Source organism: Brachycentrus maculatus, unplaced genomic scaffold (assembly GCF_059751285.1).
Source record: "Brachycentrus maculatus isolate JH-2025_06_01 unplaced genomic scaffold, ASM5975128v1 h1tg000310l, whole genome shotgun sequence".
Classification (NCBI taxonomy): domain Eukaryota; kingdom Metazoa; phylum Arthropoda; class Insecta; order Trichoptera; family Brachycentridae; genus Brachycentrus; species Brachycentrus maculatus.
The window spans coordinates 110,286-130,207 of record NW_028281060.1 but is presented as its reverse complement, the minus strand read 5'-3'; the positions used below and the strand labels follow the sequence as shown (position 1 = coordinate 130,207).

The window sequence follows — 19,922 nt, the reverse complement described above, 5'->3', positions numbered from 1 at the left end:
GTTCTTTTCTTTTCAAATATTTGCCAAGGGCTCAAAACTTTATAAAATACTTTTTTTAAGTAGGTACCCTTATAAAATATTTCGAATTTATTATCTAGCATGGTTATATTCGCTTTGTAATTATTTGTAATTTAACATTACAAGGTGCAGACTTCAATGTGCATGTTTAGTTTATGCCTTACCTATACTACTTTAGAAGAGAATATGTAGAGATATAATGTGTAATATGTAATATGTATTAGTATGTCATATTGTGATGATATACAGTAAACAGTAAATTTAGTTACAGTAATATTTTGGACAACAAATTAAATAAATCACCGTTGAATCTTTTGAAATAAACTATATCTTTAGTTTTAAAATATGAAATACCTTTTTCTGCTAGTATTTTTTTTGCATAATAGAAAAGATCATATTTATTAATTGATTGAATCAACTTTTTTGTGGTAGGAGTTATTTGTTATATATGTATATATATATTGTTGATATTTCCACCTAGGCGGAGTAGCGTACCCAGCCAAACCAAATAATAAGGCAAAGAAAACAAATAACATTGAAGCAAATCCGAATTGTCATTGAAATATGGCAGTATTGTTAGTTTAAAGGTAAAACTCATTATGTGTCATACAGATAGTATGTAAGAAAGGTAAAACACTTGTGCCTTAGGTATGAATGCTCATTGTTTCCCATTCATTATACATATCTGTATGGCACCTTACCTTTAAACTGACATAATTCAGTGTAGTTTGTTGATCAAATCCTAATTTGCTAGCCAAGATATTACTGTTTATCATTAAAATACTAACTTGGTGGTATCATATTTTAATCAATAAGTTAAAAACTTTGTAAAAAATGACTAATTATGTATTTTTAAAATCTTAAATTAACCAGAATTTACTGTTTTACCGTAGTGAGAAGTATAATTAAATTTTTCATTTATGTAATAACTTCAGAGTTCTTAATTTATAACGTAGGATCTCATACTAATTTAACAAATATATATTATTCAATCATAAACAGATTTGATTCTATACAATTTGATAAAACTTTTTTTATCGGTCATTTGACAAAATTCACAATTGCCTGATTTTAGAATTTATAATTATGTTAAATGATACTGCAAATATTTTTTTAAATATCCGCATATAACCCGTTTATTAAGTTACTTTTATCTTGAGCTATAAACATATTGAAGACAATACTGTTTGAGCATTATTCCTTGTAAGCTAAATTACAAGTTTATTTACGAAGTACATTTTACGATCCCTATGTATATCTGAACATCTCAAAAATATTTAATATAAATGAAACAATTAGGTTTTTTTGTTGTTTTCTTGTGTTTCTTTCTCTTCTAATTAATTGAAATTAAGGGAACAATTATGGAAAATTCCATATTAACGCAGAAACTATAGTCAACAAATTGAAATCAATGACTCATTTATGTACATATTTGCTTTTTGTTTAGAAATAATATAAAATGTTTGATTAATAAAAATTATGTAATCGTTTCACTAGATTCAGGAATTAATTCAGAGATTCAGTATTCCACCAATTAATTTTTAATAGAATGTATAAGTAATGGTCGACTGAAGTCGAATAAGTTATTCATTTCATTATAAAAACGAATAAAATTCATAATTGTGTTGGCAACCAACCCAAAATAGGTTGCTGGCTTTAAAATCTAAAAGTTCCCCTGCATTTAGATATTTTTTTACAATCTATGATCTATATATAAAAGTAAATTTTAGTTTGGGATGGGAGATCATATTTTTGGAAGTATTTGATAAAAAATTATTTCATTTTTAAGATGACACAATTGTTAATCAATCTTTAGACTACTTGATTAATCTCTTTATTCTTTTTACCTTTTAGGGCATTTTTTTAAACAGTGTTCAACAAGTGTGTTTACACTGTTTTGAAAATGCCCTAAGTTGAAACTATTGTCAAGAATATATTCAAAATGTATAGACATTAAATCAGACTTTGATTTCAACTTAACAAGTTCCTAACTTTCACGGTATCTAGTCAAACAGATTCCTGTAAAGTCATTTTGCAGATGTTCATATATACATTAGGATTTTATTAATCGATGTTCAAAGCGTTGCTTCACTACGCTTCATTCCAAGCCGTTTCTGTCAAGATAGCTGTGTTCTCTCCGCTCTCATCCGGAGTATACTCGAAATTCCACATTGAATTTGCAAGAACTAACGTTTCACTCTGTCTCAAGTCAAAGGCGAGACTCGGGCACATCTCTTCGCAAGGATGCCGCGGGGTCAACTGAATTAGAGTGGAACCTTTTAATTGGGAGACTATGATCAAACCGATATCCAGTTCCAACGCCTTGAAGCGTGGCGCTGCGTACTTGTTGGAAATCAGCAACCAATTGAAATGAGCCGGGGGTACATGCGGAGAAAGAAAGTACGGTCGAGGAGCTAAGACTCTGAGAGATTTGACCGCCTGCAGGTCGCAGTTTTGAAAATGCACAAACCAATTTGGTATCTGAATATTAGTTATCTTTGTCAGCAAGTTATCCAAGTCTGCCGGTTGCTTTCCGGTGCGTAGATTGGTTTGTAATATGCAAGGCACCGAGTCTCTGAGGCGCTCGTCATCGGAGAGCAGCCGAGTCAGGTTGATTTCTGGGTTCTTGGTGAGTGACCAGTCCACGTTTGCATCTGTCACGATGACCGGAGCTCCCCTAATGAGATGCTGATTGAGGATGCTATCATAGTTTGTGTTGGAGACATGCTGTACCGAAACTGCAATCAGAGGAAAGACAATTGCTATAATTCAAAAAGGTTTTTGTTGCATTTGACACATTTAAAGCTTTCAAATTAAAATTAATACTTTGATCCATATATATGATTGCTAGTTTCATTGTTTTCACAATATCCACCAGACTACTTGGTATTGGCTTTCATCTGTGAGATCCTGGGTTTAATTTCCGGTCAACATTAACATAACATTTTGGCTTCCATTATTTTGGGGTGACTAACTGAAACACTTCTTGGTCCCACATCAAGAATCTACTTTTGAATTTTTATTTACTTTTTATACTATTGTAAGTGGTGCAACATTATACAGTTTGGGTGCTAGATATACATATATGACTTCTCTAGCCCAATACTTGCAATTAGAGTGGACATTTTTTTTATTTAGATATTTTTTTGATAATATTTCCGTAAATAAACAAATATGTAAATCAACAAAAGATAGTAAAGTAGATACTTTTTGGGCGGGCACTTTTATGCACCAAATAATTTAAAAATACTAAGTGCATAAGAATTATCATAATTTGCTTTATTGCCAAAAAATAAAGGAAAAGTCACTGTTTAATTACTTAAACATATAATATAACGATCACCGACATGATGGGTGTCATTTTATTTTTAAGTGAAATATAGGGGAATATGAATGTAGTAAGATATAAACTGCAAATATATAATTTTAATAATAGCTATGGTGCTGGTGCAGGGTATGTGGCATTTAGAAGGGTGTGGTATTATTACATTTTGTAAACTTACCGATTGCCTCGCAGACAGCACAATCGGAAAGAGAAAGTACATTATGGATTTCCAAATTTTTGTGATTTTTATTGACGAGGCAGGGTTTGTAGAAAAGGGGCGTCCAGTCCCAAACTGGAAGTATTTTGATCAAGAAAATCCTCCCGATAGCCGTAGAATGCCACGCGACGGTGTTTAAATTACCCAAGCAATAAATGGCCAGTATTACGAAGGCGACGATGAGTATTATTTTCAGCCATTTTTGGAGCGAAACGCGGCGCACTACATTGGTGAACGGTCGGCATATCTCCTCCATTTCTTCATCGGTGAAGCCTGCCTGTTGGCAATATTCGTAGAACGACTTGAGCTCCGTGTCCATGAGTTGTAATTTTTCGCGGTGTGACATCTCTGCTCCACTTTTGGATGACATGTCGGAATGACCTAAAAACTCGGACGTGATCAATAAGGGTTACCTCGTAGCGAGATTTCATTGATTTGGCCGCGCGCGGGAAACACTCGGGGTTAGGATGGGCGACCGGTAGCAACGGGAATAAACCCGATAGCTTGGGAATAAAGGGGAATCTACCCAAATTTACATCCAAACGGAGAGTAGAAATAAAATTGAGTATTTTTTAAAAACAATGTCTGTTATTTATGTATAATTGATTAATTTTGAACAAATATAGATATTTATTCTAAAATACCTAGTGCCTATCAAAATATAAATCTAATAATATCTAAACAATAAATCATCGCAAAAAAACACTATTCAAGATTTATGAGATTTCGTTTTAAAAACCAAATTTCCCACATTCCTTCGCTATCTGGAGCATATGGTGGCCGTAACAAATATTTAAAAAAATTGAAGCCGAAGTTTTTGAAGTGCCAAATTAATCCATAAGTGATGGGTAAAGTTTCCGCAACACATCCCCATCCCACGAGAAATATCTTCTTTAGACCTTATGAGGTACTATACATGCGCCGAATATCCGGTAATCATCATTATCGTCATTTTGTCACATAAAATTATTTTTATCTACAGATCGTATTCGGCCGAATTATACGATAGAGTTGCCCAATACAAATATAATTTTTGGAATTTTTTTCTGGGACAGGTAAAGAAATACTAGCATTTATTGCCCTTTGGGAATCGAACCTGGGAACTCATGCATGGTAACCAAACGTGCGAAACACTATATTGCGGTTGTACCTTATCTTAAAAAGTGTTATTTTGTTTTTAATGGTAAAACATAAAGTATAATATCTCAATAAGACTTGCCTTTTAAAAGAAATGGCTTACACATGAACTCTAAAATTCTAAATAACTTTGTGATTTTCATTTCAGCAAATCCACGAACTAATAATAATAATCAACACAAACAACGTACGATGGAAATGATCACAATTTGGAACCATTCAAAAATAAAAACTCACCTGGAAGGAATTTACGGGAACTTATGGAGTATTTCAATACTTTCCAAAATACCCGGTAGATGCCCATCACTAGTCGGGGTGCATTCATACCAACGCCTTCTATATCAATTAGATATATCGGAGAACATTTGGCAACATTGCATCAGCTGCTATCGGTAAACCGGATTATAAAAGCTCTTTTTTATTTTTTTACATGGATCCAATTTTTTTGAAACGGTATATTGCTCTTGGTAAAAACATTTAGCTGTCTTATGTTGACATCTAAATGTTTTTTAATAAGAGCATAGCTATACCAAGACTTTTAACAATTTTCTACTAATTTTTGGCACACTGAACATTAAAAAATACAGTACAAATTTATGATATTAAATTTATTGAAATCAGTGAAGTCAAATAAACAACATTATTTTCTTCAATCAATCAAAACGAAAACCACCCAAAAATGTCAACACAAATACAGTATACCTATAAATGTTTTTGGCAGCTTGAAACATTTTGGTTCAGTGCCCACCATTGTAATACCTTTGTTATAAAAAAGTTAAAAGTGCCTTAATAAATAAATTAGTATATGTATATTTCTTACTACGGAGAGATTCCATACTGCGTTACCAAACACATTTGGTTTGCGCGGCATTGTAATTTTTATCTAGAAGGCAGTGTTTCATGCGGCCAGTGATAGGCTGCCTTAAGGTCAGTGCCTTTTCCGCCATATTTGAATTTTTTTCGATATAAACTTGAGTTTTCGTAAAATTAGAACGGAAATTTAGCTTTAGAAAAGAATATAGCGCATTCAAATATTTTTATATATTTTATGGAAAATTTAGAAAGTAATTTCGAGACGGAAATGTGGAATGAAAATAGTGGCCATAAATTGAACGAAAGAAGAGTGAATACGTCATCCCGCCATCTTGTAATCATCCGCGATCCGCGCATTGCAGAACGACAGTCTGCCAGAGAATTCGGGCTCCCGATCCCGAAAATTTATTTAACTTAATTGTGATTTTTATACACAAAAGTAATTTAATTTGTAGTTTTTGGCTTAATGAAGACATTGTTGATGTTGACAAGAGACGGTGCTGATATAGCGTCGGTGTTTTATTTTAATTTAAGTGCATTTTGGTGCATTCGCGAAAGTTGAAAGAATCGTGTTGCGAGATAAGTGTTCCTCCAATCAGTCAAAATTCCGGTCCCTACGCGTAAACGAGAAGGAGCCTATCCACCAGGCCAGTCAGGCGAGGCCGACATGAACAATAAACGAAAAAGTCGAGCGGCACCCCAGAGGTAAGTGCCCGACATGACCTAACCTTCTTGTACATGGTACATGCCACTACCCTTTGTGCTTTGCAGAAAAACGAGCGCCCGCGTCTAACAATACGGGGATTTAGCCGATTACGTCTTTTAACGTCTTCCCAGGATTCTATATCGTTTAACATCCACCAATAAAAATCATTTTGGTTCCTTTATTGTCTCTCAAAGCGCCAGGGCCACGACTATAGTAAACTGTCATGGAGCTAAAATGATTTATTTATTTGATGGCCTGGGTTTTACACGCGGATTAGGAATGCGAAGATTTCTGAACGTAGACTGCCTTAAACTTTCTAATTCAAAATAATCTCGGAGCACTTAAAGTTTGGATACATTTCATAATTGTCTTATAACCAAACAGGTGATAGAGTCGGGTGTCCCTATGAAGACCATGTAATCATTTTGCTGCGCCACTATTTTCAACTTTAACTTTCATGTGGCGCGTGTCCAAATGCGAATTAAATAATTTTTTACACTTTCGCCGATGGTCGCAAGATAAAATTATGAAAATGACATGACAAAATACGTGTGCTGTTTGGTTTGAAAGTTCATTTTTTTGTATGTGATGTAATCCGATCACAGTAATTACTCCCTGCTATTATTCTTAATACAATTAACATTATTTTAACGTTAATTGGCAGTGATTTGTAATTTCATTTCTATCATATTTATATTTTTATAAGACAAAAATTTTGGTACTGCTGAAATCAAAAAGAAGTCTGTTCTATTGTTTTTTTCCCACGTTTTTTAAAAAGATTTTCTATTCTCTTTTTTTTTAAACTTTATTACTTAACCCTGATTATATAATTCTCCATACATTTGTAATATTTTGGTTTGTGTGATGGTGGTGAAAAACTACAAATATCCCATGCCTCCATCTTCTTTTTCTTGGGTTGGTATTGATAGCTAGCACATCAATTTTCCAACAAATCCGTATCTTTGTTAAATGTAAAAATCGGCCTAACACAAGAAATCATTTTAATATAGGTTAGATGCAAAATACATTCCATCAAATTGTGAATTATTACATCATAAACTGCCATTACTTATACATTATTTAGAAAGATAATAATTGAATAAGAATCCTCACAATTTTGTGACACATGGGTAGCCAGGAGAACATTTGTATTTTTCTTCTTACATGTTGGTGCGTCTCTTCATACACACACCCTGATTGTTCTGACTCCTGACATGCCTTTTCAGGTATTTGATGTACCTATTTGAATATGTCGTATCTTCTTTGGTCTTTTTTGATTTCTATTCGCATCTGTATTAATTGTATTCAACAATCATATTGTTCCCCAAGCCCAAACCATCTCATGTCAACAATGCTTATTTCGGCCTTGCATTCCTTTCATATTTCTCCTTTTTAAACCTAAGATCGCTCACTCCTTTCAAGAACGTCATAAATCAAAAAACTTGATTTTTCAGGAGAACTTTTTTAAAGTTTATAAATATAATACAATTTATTAAAAATAATATCAAGCCACTTATTAAACTTTTTACTGTGCAACAGATCTTTTCAGGTTAAACCTGAAGGTTTTTTCTCCATTTGAAAAATAACTAGTTTATTTAAAAAAAATTAAACAATACCTTTTCTTTAAAATGCGAAAACAACACTTTCTGCCCTGTAGCGGGTAAATATTAAGTTAAAAATATGCCTCTTTTGCTGAGATATAGTACATTTTCTGGGCATTCCGAAAACATGCTCAACTGAAAAGTGACGATTTTTGATTTATGACGTTCTTGAAAGGAGTGAGCGATATGTATTTTTATATAACAGAAGATTGCATTTTTACTGCATTCGATCTGTTTCATCTTTCTGCTAAAGGGATCCATGATAGAATGGTGAAAAATGGTAGAGTGGGAATACAATAACTGAACCGTTTTACAAATCCTTTGATACAGCTCCCTTTCTGTCTGCTGTGCTGGTCAGGGTTGTGGAGGTGTCTGCGTACCAGCCACTGTCAGGACTGGAACCCGGACCTAGCTTTTAACAGAACTAATTAGCTTCTAATCCCTACCACTTCCAAAACTAGGGCATCTCTAGAAATTCGGTGATGGTTTTTCAAAATTGTGTTTATTTAACTAATTAAGTAACTAATCATCACGCCGCTTCACCGCAGGGATAGACAGAGAGAATGGAACGCCGTGCCAATTTGTCTTTGCAAACAATCTTCGTTTCTATCACATCCATGCATAATAATAATAATACATACATAATAATAATAATAATAATAATAATAATAATAATAATAATAATAAAACCCTTATCTGCACCCCAATGGTGCATAGGGCACTGTGTCATATAAACGCAGTGTTATCTTGATCGTTTACACATAAAGCAAAGATGATCAGCCCTCCGCTTCAGGTACCTGTCCATGGTAATATTGAATAAATATTATAGTGAAAGAATCACTTATAGTTATTTTACCCCCCTTGGGAATCGAACCCGGGACCTCCAGAACGGTAGCCGAGCTTGCTGACCATTACACTACGGAGGCGGACAACATGAGAAATCATATTAATATAGATCTCACCTAATACATTCTTGCTGGTTATTTTTTTTTTTAAACCAAATAATTATTTTGAAGAAAAACTTTTTTTCAATACGAAAACGATGTTTCAATAAAAAAAAACAATTATGTTATATGTGACCCTTAAAGACAGTTATGTTGCTATTTAACATATGTAGGGCCTTAAGAAAAAGTTGACTACGAACCAATAACAACTTCTTTGTCTTCCTCTCTTGCCTTCTCTTTCCCTACCTATCGTGCTAGTGATGTAATCATCATATCGCAGGACTCGTCCTATCAACTTTCTTAGTCTGTTTTCTTATTTTTGTGGCGTCCCTTTAAGGGTTAACGTGTTGCCTGCATCTTTTCGGACATTATTGTGTTCTTGTCTGGAAACAGTTATTTTGTCCCGCTAGTAAGATAATATTTCCCTTCATTTCTTTGAATGCTCAATGATGGCACTTTAAAGCAGTTGACAATTCGTTCACTCCTTTCAAGAACGTCATAAATCAAAAAACTTGATATTTCAGGAGAACGTTTTTAAAGTTTAAAAATATAATACAATGTATTAAAAATAGATATCAAGCCACTTTTTAAACTTTTTACTGTGCAAGAGATCTTTTGAGGTAAAACCTGAAGGTTTTTTCTCCATTTGAAAAATATTTAGTGTATTTAAAAATATAATTAAACAATACTTTTTCTTAAAAATGCAAAAACAGCCCTTCCTGCCCTGTAGCGGGTAAATATTAAGTTAAAAATATTCCGCTTTTGCTGGGATACAGTACATTTTCTGGGCATTCCGAAAACATGCACATCTGAAAATTGACAATTTTTGATTTATGACGTTCTTGAAAGGAGTGAGCGAATTGTTTCAAGGTGCTACTGTTTCCAACCTCATTCCTTCTCTTTGTAATAATGGGGCTATTCATTATTCATCCTTATCAGCTTTATTACTTATTATTCTAAATTGTTAGCTCCAAATACAGAAATACACTTTGTTTACTCCACATAAATTCACCAGATAATCACTTTTGTTATTGAATACATTGTATGAATGCCGAGTCTGCTATTTTTTTGTTATTGTTTATACACTGCAAACAATATTATTCCTTGTAATACTTAAACCGTATATTCATTTACAGAATTTTCTATCGCTTATTTTATTATTTACCCATATTATTTATTGAAAGCTGCCACCACTTTTATTTTATTTTAAAGTTTAAGCATTCTATTCTAAATTATTTCTTCATTATAAGCTTCATGTTTGATTGATTGTAACTGAGGCAAAAAATTATCAACAACAGTTAAAAAAAAAACAGTCAACAAAAAACTTTATATATCTTTTTAATTTTTGTAATGAAAATGGAATAGGGTTCAAAAACCAACACCTTTCAAAGTTATTTTAGATGTGCGATGAGATTTAAAATTACTTTAGGGGTCCATCTTGTGGGGTCCTGTCTTGCAACATGTCCTGCCCCTTGCCACTTAATATCCACTATCCTGGTTATGTTCCTAATTTCTTCATTTCTCTTATTTTATCTCTCAGGCAAACCAACCATGGATCGCTATGTGCATTTGAGCTTCGCTGTTTTAATTTTGTCAGAGCCATCTTCTCTAGTGCATATGTGTTCACTGGGGTTACGCAGGATTCATATGTTTTTATTTTTAGACAAGTTGTAATTTCCATCTCTCTGGAATGTGTTTGAGTTTGGCTGATCTTCTTTTAAAAGGTGATAACACTGCGCTCTCGAGAAGTCTTTTGTCGCATGTAATGTAGAACGGGGGATGTATGGTAAGCCCGTGTTTAACGTGTGTGTGTCGTGTGTTCAGGTCGCCGCGAGTGCGCTCAGTGGCAGCGGAGGGCGTGTACAAGAACTCCAACTTCATGCACGCCATCGCCTCGCATGTGGGCGACACGGTGCAGGTGCAGACGCAGTCGGGCAGCGTGTGGGAGGGCGTCTTCCGCACATTCTCCCCGCAATTTGAAGTAAGTACCGCCCCTTTGCCAACTTATTTAATAGAATCGCCAGTGTATAACACAGTATTGGATGACCACACCGTATCGCTCGGTTAACCTCTAGCGGGGGGTGTCTAGACTATGTGATATTCCGCGAATATCCTTCGATGGAAGGCGTCTCAACACTAACTAACTAACCATCACGCCGCTTCTCCGCAGGGGTAGGCAGAGAGAATAGAACGCCACACCACTCTGTCTTTGCAAACATTCTTCGCCTCTTCCACTTTCATGCATCTCCTCATACATACCTGCCGATTGTTACACACAATATAATAATAGTAATAATAATATTGAATAATTTATATAGCGCCATTTTTGTAAAATACTACCTCAAGGGCGCTTACAGAGAGTTGAATTATGATAATAATGATATTTATAGATTTTGCATTTGATTTGGTCTTCTTGTTGTCTCTTGCGACATTGCGTATAGTATGGCCGGGACTCAAATTTATAAAATTAAATAACTAAAGACCTTTTCCACTTATATTTTATTTAACAAGTGACATCATCAGACTAGTGTTGAAACCAGATCAATTGAAAAAAGCACAAAAGCTTTGTTTTATTTCTTGTATAATATCCAGGTCCACCAAGAAATATCAGTAATAAAAGTGTTGAGTCAGTAGCGCTTGCATATCTTGGACCCTTAGATGCTATTTTATACCTTACAACAGTGGTCCTAAACCCCCAGGCCGTGGACCGGTATTGATCCGTGGATCAGACGGTACCGAGCCGTCTTCTTAAAAAATTTGTCAAGTTGTGGTCCCGTGGTTAGTGTCACAGACTCTTGAGTCAGAGTTTCTCGGTTCGAACCCACTCTACCGCAATTTTATACCTATTTCTAATAATGAGCCGCTTGGGCTCACAGAAATAGTGTGAAATTTTATTATTTTTGTAAATAATAAAAATACAAACCATCTCAACACACCTTTCTTAATTATCGATTTTCATTAAGAAAGGTTTGTTGAGATGAAAATTGATAATTATCGACAAAAAAAACCACTTGAGAAAACCCCTTCACGCCATGTTACTGCCGACACAAAACCATTAAAGTAAAAGAAACACAACCTTTTGGATTAGTAACTAAACTAACTAACTAACCATCTAGCCGCTTCACCGCAGGGGTAGGCAGAGATAATAGAACACCACACCACTCTGTCCTTGCAAACATTCTTCGCCTTTTCCACGTTCATGCATCTCCTCATACTCATACATACCCGCCGATTGTTTCGACTCCTAACCTGATCACTTTCAAGTATTTAGCATACTTGATCGTGCCAAGTTTTTCTCAGTCTTCCTCTGCTCCCTTTTCCAATTACATTCGCCTCATAAATTTGTTTTAATATAACTATTTGTTATATATTTGGATTAGTATAATCTTAAATATAAACATTCAACGTCCCCTCCCCAGCGGTCCACGGTAAAGTTAGCAAGCGTTGACCGGTTTGCGGTGATAAAAAGTTTGAAGACCTCTGCTATACAACATTGTATGAGTGCAACGCATTCTAGCGAACTTATGCCATACGAAGCAGGGCAGTTTGTTATGATTTAGTGTGAGTGATATTTTTTTCTTTTGTTGTGACTCACCCGGCTCTTGTTCACAAGTCGTTATTGTGTGCAAATTACAGCACAGTAGCTTTTTCTCTACACTCGCGCTCGGTTCGATTTTATAGTGTTCAGGAAACTTTTGCATATTTCTTTTGAAATAATAAAACAAATCCTTTTAAAGTCATTTAGAGGTTACAATTTTCGAAGTCAAGTGAAGTGATTCAAATTTGTAAAGTTTTATTTATTGATTTTTCAAGTTGCACAGATATTGACTAACAATGTTAATATTATATTATTATTTTTATTAAGCCCTTCTCCGCAACCGATGGTACATAGGATGCTGCATCATATAAACACAGTGTTATCTTGATCGTTAATACACGAAGGAAAGGTGATCAGCCCTGCGCTTCAGGTACCTGTCCAGGGTAATATTGAATAAAGATGAAGTGAAAGAATCACTTATTTATTTGACCCCTCTAGGAATCGAATCCGCGACCTCCACTACGCAGGCAAACAATTTTTTTTTTTCCAAGTTTCACAGATATTTACTTATAATGTTTCTACATTCTAAAATGATTTTTATTCATATCTTTTTTTAGTAATGTAATATGTAATTACTCTTTTATTCATTGGAACATTGCCTTTTCAATTTGCTAGGCTTGCTTCCTTTCATTCTTCATACTATATAAAAAATATCGTCGTACATTTTTAACTATCTATACATTCAACAATTTTGTGCACATGTTTTTTTAAAATTCACCATTTTATAACTAACAAAATAACATACTTTTACTTACTTCAGCCTTCTTGTGTCCAGTATTGGCCAAAGGTCTCCCTCTTGGACTTCCACAGTTCTTTCTCTGTTGGACGCGACTCTTTTCCAGCGCAGGCCCGCCACTTTCCTAATGTCATTGGACCATCCTGTCTGGGGCCTACCCACGCTTCTAGGCCTCCGGTCAAGCACCTTTTTCGTCCATCTATCCTCAGACATGACCTGCCCAGTTGCACTTTAGTTCCGAGCTTTGTTGAGCTACATCTCTTACCTTGGTCTTTTCCAAACATTCGTTTTTCGAGAAAAAAAATGGATATAAAGTAATTAACAAAAAAAAATGTTGTTTTAAGTCATATATTTAATTTATACTTTCTTTTCCTGATGAATAAATTTATCGCATTTTTTTTGGTCGCTATTTTAAATTCATAATATACACAAATGACTTACATAATACATTTATGAATATAAAATAGTTAGTGAGGAACTTTGTCACGTAAGCATAAAAACCAATAAGCTTTTGATTATAGGTTAAAAGTCATTTTTATTATTTTTACTAAGAAATTTCAGCATATTTTATTTTTACTCGAGTCCTTTGAAAGTATTTTGTAAAAGTCAAAAAGATGGATGCAAAAATACTACCAATTTAACAAATACTCGCCTTTGTTTTTAATGTTGAATTGCTCTAGTTTCACTCCTTATTGATTTCAAATGACTTTTATTAATTAAATCATAAGGAAATACGAAGTATTAGTCATTGTCATTTTCATTCGGACCCTTATCCGCACCCCAATGGTGCATAGGGCACTGCATCATATAAACGCAGTGTTATCTTGATTGTCAACACACTAAGGAAAGGTGATCAACCCTCCGCTTCAGATACCAGTCCAGGGTAATATTAATTAAATATGAGAGTGAAAAAATCACTTAAATTTATTAGACCCCCCTCTGGGAATCAAACTGGGGACTTCCAGAACGGTAGCCGAGCGCGCTGACCATTACACTACGGAGGCGGACAAAAATTAGTCATTAGTCATTTAAAATACTTTTATCAGTGGATTTTGAATGAGAAACATTTAGCAATGAGCCCGCCTATGTACTTATTCATTTTCTGTACATGAAGTTTAAATAAATAAATAAAAATATTGTGTGGACCTTTGAGTACAATGAACTCCTTATTTACACGGTAGAAAGGATCCATGCTATATACCGTGTAAAAAAATGTGAATACATGAAAAAAATACAAAAAATCTACAGTGAATAAGTTTCCTAGTATAAAAATTAATGTAAGATATCCATTATGGCTTATTGTATCTTAATTTTATATTAAAAAATAAATCAAGTGCAACAAAAATTATTTCTTAGACCCCTCTCACATACTTCTCTGCGTATAGTAATGAGTATAAGCGCATGCGAGGATATACTTACTACTCAGCACTAGGAAATTTTAAATTACTGTTACGCATTGTTTGATGACTGTTTGTTTTCTGCACCGTGTTAGTAAATCGTGCAAAAAGGGAGTTCAGTTTATTATACTGCACGTATGACTCACATACAAAGCCGTAGAATGTAAGCGCACTAGAATGGTTCACAATATTTTGCTGGTCAAATTACAAGCTGCGTAAAAATTTTAAGTATTTTTTTCAGGCGTCTCCCAGTATGTAAAATAATCCGGTTAGGATCTTGCATACATCTAAACAAATAGGGTCTCTGCTGAAAAAAAACTTTCTCAAACCAACCATAGATGGCTCCCGTGAAAACAAAGATAAAGCGTCATGAGATTTATGGTATATGTATCAGTTCCAAAAATTTTAATTGTGCGGTTGTCAATCATGGGTAGAATGGTGAATGTAACAAGTCTGTAAAGTGATCACTTAGCCAGCCTATGTCAGGTCCTAAGCCCGGTAAATACCAAGACTTTCATAGCCTTCTTCATCTATGTAAAGATGTCAAAATGTGCTAGAATAGTTTGCGGCACAGGGTGTAGCGGGTAGTAAGCGGAGCGGGCCTTATACTATTGTAGTCAGTCCTAGTAATAATGTGAGTCAACACTGAACAGTTGGAGACCATGAGCACCAAAAAATTGAGTGTGGTTCCTATCATGTTGTTTTTCTTCACTGCTGGACCTATACTTAATTTTTTTAAATTTTATGAAGGAATAACCCTCTTTTTGATAACCCGCGAAACCGCTTTTTTTCTTCTTCTTTTCCTCTGATGTGTATTCTTCTTCTTCTTCTTCTTCTTTTAGGACTAGATCCTGTCATTCTCCGGTCCGCTCCTGGGAGGTGGAAGACCAGCTATCCTTCCATCGTTTAGGTGGTTTTCCTGGGGGTCTGGTCCCGCCTATACTGCTGTCCGCTGCCACCCTCACCACTCGATCCGAACTCGCTCTTCTCACATGATCTCTCCAGAAATGTCTTCTTTCTCTTCCCCATGGCACAACATCTTCAACATCGTAGATTTGTCTTATTTCTGAGTTTCTAACTCTGTCGCGAAGTGTTAGGCCTGCAATGGGTCATAGAGTCTTCATTTCCGATGTCCTAAGAAGGTTTTTTGTTCTCGCAGTGTCGGCTCTTGTTTTCGTATTAATGATGTGTATTAATATTGTATTTTGTTTCCCCAGGTGGTGATCGAGGTGGCGCACAGATTGGACCGAGACGGCCCCATGGCGGTGGAGTCCATTGCCGACCGGATCATCTTCAAGCCCGAGGATGTCATCTCCATCAAGGCCAAGGACTCCGACTTGCTCTACGCCACCAGGGACACTTTCCAAACAGATTCCGCCATCTCCAAATATAATGGTAACCATCCGACCTTCAATTCTCCCTTCCAATTTAGTATTGAGCATAATTGAGTAGGTGTTGCCGCAAAAAGATGCAGATGGACTATATGAATGACTACAGTGCTCTGATAAATGCTCATTTATAAAAATAAGGCGTCATATGATAGGTGTTTAAATGCCTAACAAAATAGGCGTCACCGTGATAAGAGATTTGTAAAAGAATATATATTTTGCTTTTAAATAAAAAATTGTTTACTGTTTTATATTATAGCGCATTTGGGTACTATACTGGACCCAGGTTCAACTTCCCAGAGGGGGTCAACATAAATATTTAAACTTAATATTATTTTTATTTGTTTTTTTTTTAACTTGATATTTATTTAATAATTTAATTTAAAGTACTGGACTGATTGATCACCTTACCCGCATATAATTAACGGTTAACTTAATGACGTTATTCCCTACGAACCATTTGGTGCAGCTAAAAATATGGTCAGCAATGCAAATGTGCTCCAAAGAGCAAGAGCAAGGAGACAGTTGCTGACTGATATCAAGGTCCGGAAGGTGTCCTAACTGGGGCATATGCTAAGAGGAGAGAAGTACGAGCTGTTGCACCTATTCATAAAAGGCAAAATAGAAGGTCGTTGTGGTGTGGCCAGAAGACAGATATCCTGGCTCCGGAATTTTAATTTTTTATTTTTACATGTGAATAGCATTTATTATTCACCTTGCCTTGCTTATTTATTACCTTGCTTATTATGTACAAGGTTTATAGATCATTAAATGGATTTTTGTTTCTTCTAACTAAATAAATATGTTTTTATTTGAATCTGTCTTGGGAACAGTAGGGATTATCTAGTGTGGGTCAATCAGGAACTTCTCAGCATTTGCTCATTGCTGGGAAAAAACCACGTAAAACTCTTCAGGAGAAGGCAGACTGTTGACTGCCATTCTTTGAATATTTTTTGCTCACTACTGGGAGAAAACTCCTCAGGAGAAAACCAGACTGTTGACTGTCATTATCAGACCTTCAGTTCCACTAGAAGAGGGTTCGGCACTTGGTATCCTAGCTTGGTTTATGTTACCAATGTCCTTCATTATTTTTATCATGTATGATACCACCTCTCGTGACAGTTCTTTATGAACTATCAAAATACGCTCCGGAATATACGAGATTGGACGGGGATCAGGACCGTCGAGACAAGACCCTAGGCAAGGTACCGCACTTATTTGTAACAATTATGTTAAAGCCTGTAATTGGACATTACAAATATTACTTAATTGAATGTATATTTATGTTATACTAAATTGTCTGTTGGCCTTACAATAAATAAATAAAATAAAATAAAAAATAAAATAAAAAGGACAATTACTCTCAAGTGATATTCGGCGTCAGGGGGACCCAATATGACATTCACAGAAGAATAACAAAAAGTATTATTTTAAAATCTGTTGCGATATATAAGATGAAAAAATATTGCGCATGATCATTTGAAAAATGTCTGGATCATTTGCAGGGCGCGCGGGCAGGTACGAGGAGCGGCTGCTGCAGCCGTGGGACGGGCTGGACGGGCTGGCCCTGAACGGCGGCGTAGAGCTGCAGGACGGCTGCGCGCTGGACGGCGGGCTGGAGCTGGACCACCGCGCCAACGGTTGGGACGCCAACGACATGTTCCGCAAGAACGAGCAGGTGTACGGCGTGCACAGCACCTTCGACCACTCGCTCGCCGGCTACACCCTGCCGCTGCAGAAGATGGACACCCAGGACTACAGGTGACCGCCCCTTCCTTCCTTGCCAACCTCCTAGCTTCCTTCACGGAACTAGACACCTTCAATCACCGTATACCGCCCTTGATACACAGTCTGTGACTCCTCAATCACCCTATCCCGCATTCGGTACATAGACTGTGACACTTTAGATCAGTGTTCCGCAAACTTTTTCTGTTCAAGGTACAAAGGTACCAATGTTTATTTAATATTGATTTATTATCAAAATTAATATGAAGCGAAAACAAATATAACATATTATGTGTTCTGAATTGATTTCTGGAGTCCATCATGAGAGAAGCGTTCATTTTCTTTTCCGTTATCGCGGTTTCTACTGTCTATTCCTGGGTCAGTGTCCTACTCTATGGTTGCTTTGTCCGTTTCCGCTGATTTGGTATCCGGTCATCCATGGATTTGGGTTGTTCATAAAGCGTCATTTTCCCATCGTGTAACGACGTTCGTTGATTTTGTCCGATCAATTCGAAAAAATCGTATTCATTCCTGGGCAGTATATCGTAGATAGTGTTATAAACTTTGAAAACATATTTAGTTCTTTTAATTTACGTCATTAAAACGTCAAGTTCTTGTGTATAACGGATAATTATCGTGTTTATTTTGATTGCGAGACGCCGCCGCCATTTTGAGTGCGCGGTAATTGTTTACAAACACCGTGAGAAGTGTGTGAATCTTATTATTATTAAGTGTCTCGTCTTCTATAAAAACAAAACTAAAGAAGTGCTCGTATTATAAACTTTCGCTTCAATCCAAACGGCATTGTCGCGCATTTACCGAAAAAACTTTTCATTTCGAATATTTTATAAACAAAACGACGCCATCTTGAAACACGTGTTTGTTGTTTACAAACATCGTGCGAGTCAAGATTTTCAAGGGCGACGGATAGTTAATTAAATTTTTATAGAACTTTATGCTTTGTGCCTAATTTCATATAAATTTTCACATCTGTCCGAAAACACCGATCTTTATAGAAAATGAGTGATACAGAAAATGTTTCGCCATTATCGCCGGTAGCTGGGCCTTCTCAGCGCAGTGAATCTCGAAAAAGATCCTGCGATCCATCCGTTTTATCGTCAGATTCAGAGTCTCCTGAACCGCGTCAGCAAAAGCGCCTTAAAGTGTTAATGGACCCACGGATAGACTATCTAGTTCAGCAGATAGGACTTTTGACTGACGCCGTGTTCCAAAGTCAAACCGGGGCTAAGGTCGCGGCGCCAGGCGACACTTCTCCCGTAGACTCGGGATCGCAAGAAGACGACGACGGTTTTCTACAGCAGCCTCCTGGACTAGAGGAACACGAGGATCCTCAGGATATCCAAGAAGAGCTGCAGCTGGATTTCCAGGAACCCAGCACAGTAGTCAAGGAACCTATCCATCCAACAGCAAATCCCATCAGGATTCGAGCCTTAGAAAAGCTGCAACACTTTGGTAGTGAAAACTGGGCAGGCGTGCGATATGCTGATGTCCAGAAGAAATTTCTGGCAGAGCCATCGTTTGTTGAATTGAAAGTCAACGACGAGTTCAGACGCTGCGATGTCAGCTCCCCTGCCCAGGCTTCGCTGGAAAGGTCTTTCGCCGCTCTATCTCATGCCCTCCTCATACAAAAAGAGGAGTTTCAATCAGGGCTCCAAGAACTGGTCAATTGGGCCGCTGATAAGAACACAATTCTTAATAAAAGAAACGTATTCGATAAAGTAAAAGTTTTGTTTGCTCCTGACTCCGCATACCAGAAGGTTTCCGAAGATATTCTTCAGATGGTATGTGGCAGGCGCACAGAGGCGGTACAATTCCGCAGAAAATCCATCCTCGGGGAAGTCAGAGACGAGCATGTCAGAGAGGGACTTTGCAAAATCCCTCCTTGCTCAGAATATCTCTTTGAAAAGGGGAATCTGACGGCCTTCCTCTCTAGGGTAGGTACCTCTGACAAGCTTACGATAAAACCTGCAACAACCCATCCTTTATCAAGACCCCAGGTTCCTACCAGAAAAAAGCCAGATAACCAGTTTTTTCGTGAACAGCGAAGGCCTCTCGCTAACAAAAATAACGGTCCTCCCAGAGGAGAAGCTGGCCCCAGCAAATTTTCCACCAAGAAAAAAGGGGGAGGCAAGTCTACTTCTGGTAGTTCAAAAGGAAAGTTTAGAGGAAGGCACACTCGAAATTGACGCCAGAAGGAATCCATTTCGCGGGGGATGCTTAAAGTTATTCCAGGCAGCATGGGCGACACTGGGAGCACCAGCATTTATGCTAAAAATGATAAGGGGGACACGAATAC

General features: G+C 36.4%; 2 protein-coding genes across 2 annotated transcripts in view; one reads left to right on the top strand and one right to left on the bottom strand.

Moving 5' to 3' along the window:
* Positions 1-437: 437 nt before the first annotated feature.
* Positions 438-4,020, bottom strand: LOC148304614 (uncharacterized). The gene is made up of 2 exons (XM_088267955.1): positions 3,522-4,020; positions 438-2,756 (listed from the first exon to the last, which is right to left on the bottom strand). The coding sequence occupies exons 1-2, from the start codon at positions 3,928-3,930 to the stop codon at positions 2,110-2,112; spliced, it is 1,056 nt and encodes a 351-aa protein (XP_088124081.1). The 5' UTR covers positions 3,931-4,020; the 3' UTR covers positions 438-2,109.
* A 1,855-nt stretch (positions 4,021-5,875) lies between these two features.
* LOC148304613 (uncharacterized) overlaps positions 5,876-19,922 on the top strand; it is a 38,814-nt gene continuing 24,767 nt past the window's right edge. The window contains exons 1-4 of the mRNA XM_088267937.1: positions 5,876-6,215; positions 10,586-10,742; positions 15,710-15,887; positions 17,386-17,641. Of these exons, the coding sequence (XP_088124063.1) occupies positions 6,178-6,215; positions 10,586-10,742; positions 15,710-15,887; positions 17,386-17,641 (629 nt within the window). The 5' untranslated portion in view covers positions 5,876-6,177. The remainder of the gene's footprint in view (positions 6,216-10,585; positions 10,743-15,709; positions 15,888-17,385; positions 17,642-19,922) is intronic.

Bases quoted from the DNA above. Each gene is read 5' to 3' on its own strand.
- LOC148304614 (XM_088267955.1), bottom strand. From the start codon at position 3,930: ATGTCATCCAAAAGTGGAGCAGAGATGTCACACCGCGAAAAATTACAA. The intron at 2,757-3,521 runs GTAAGTTTACAA...CTCTGATTGCAG, and splicing joins TGCTGTCTGCGAGGCAATCG to TTTCGGTACAGCATGTCTCC.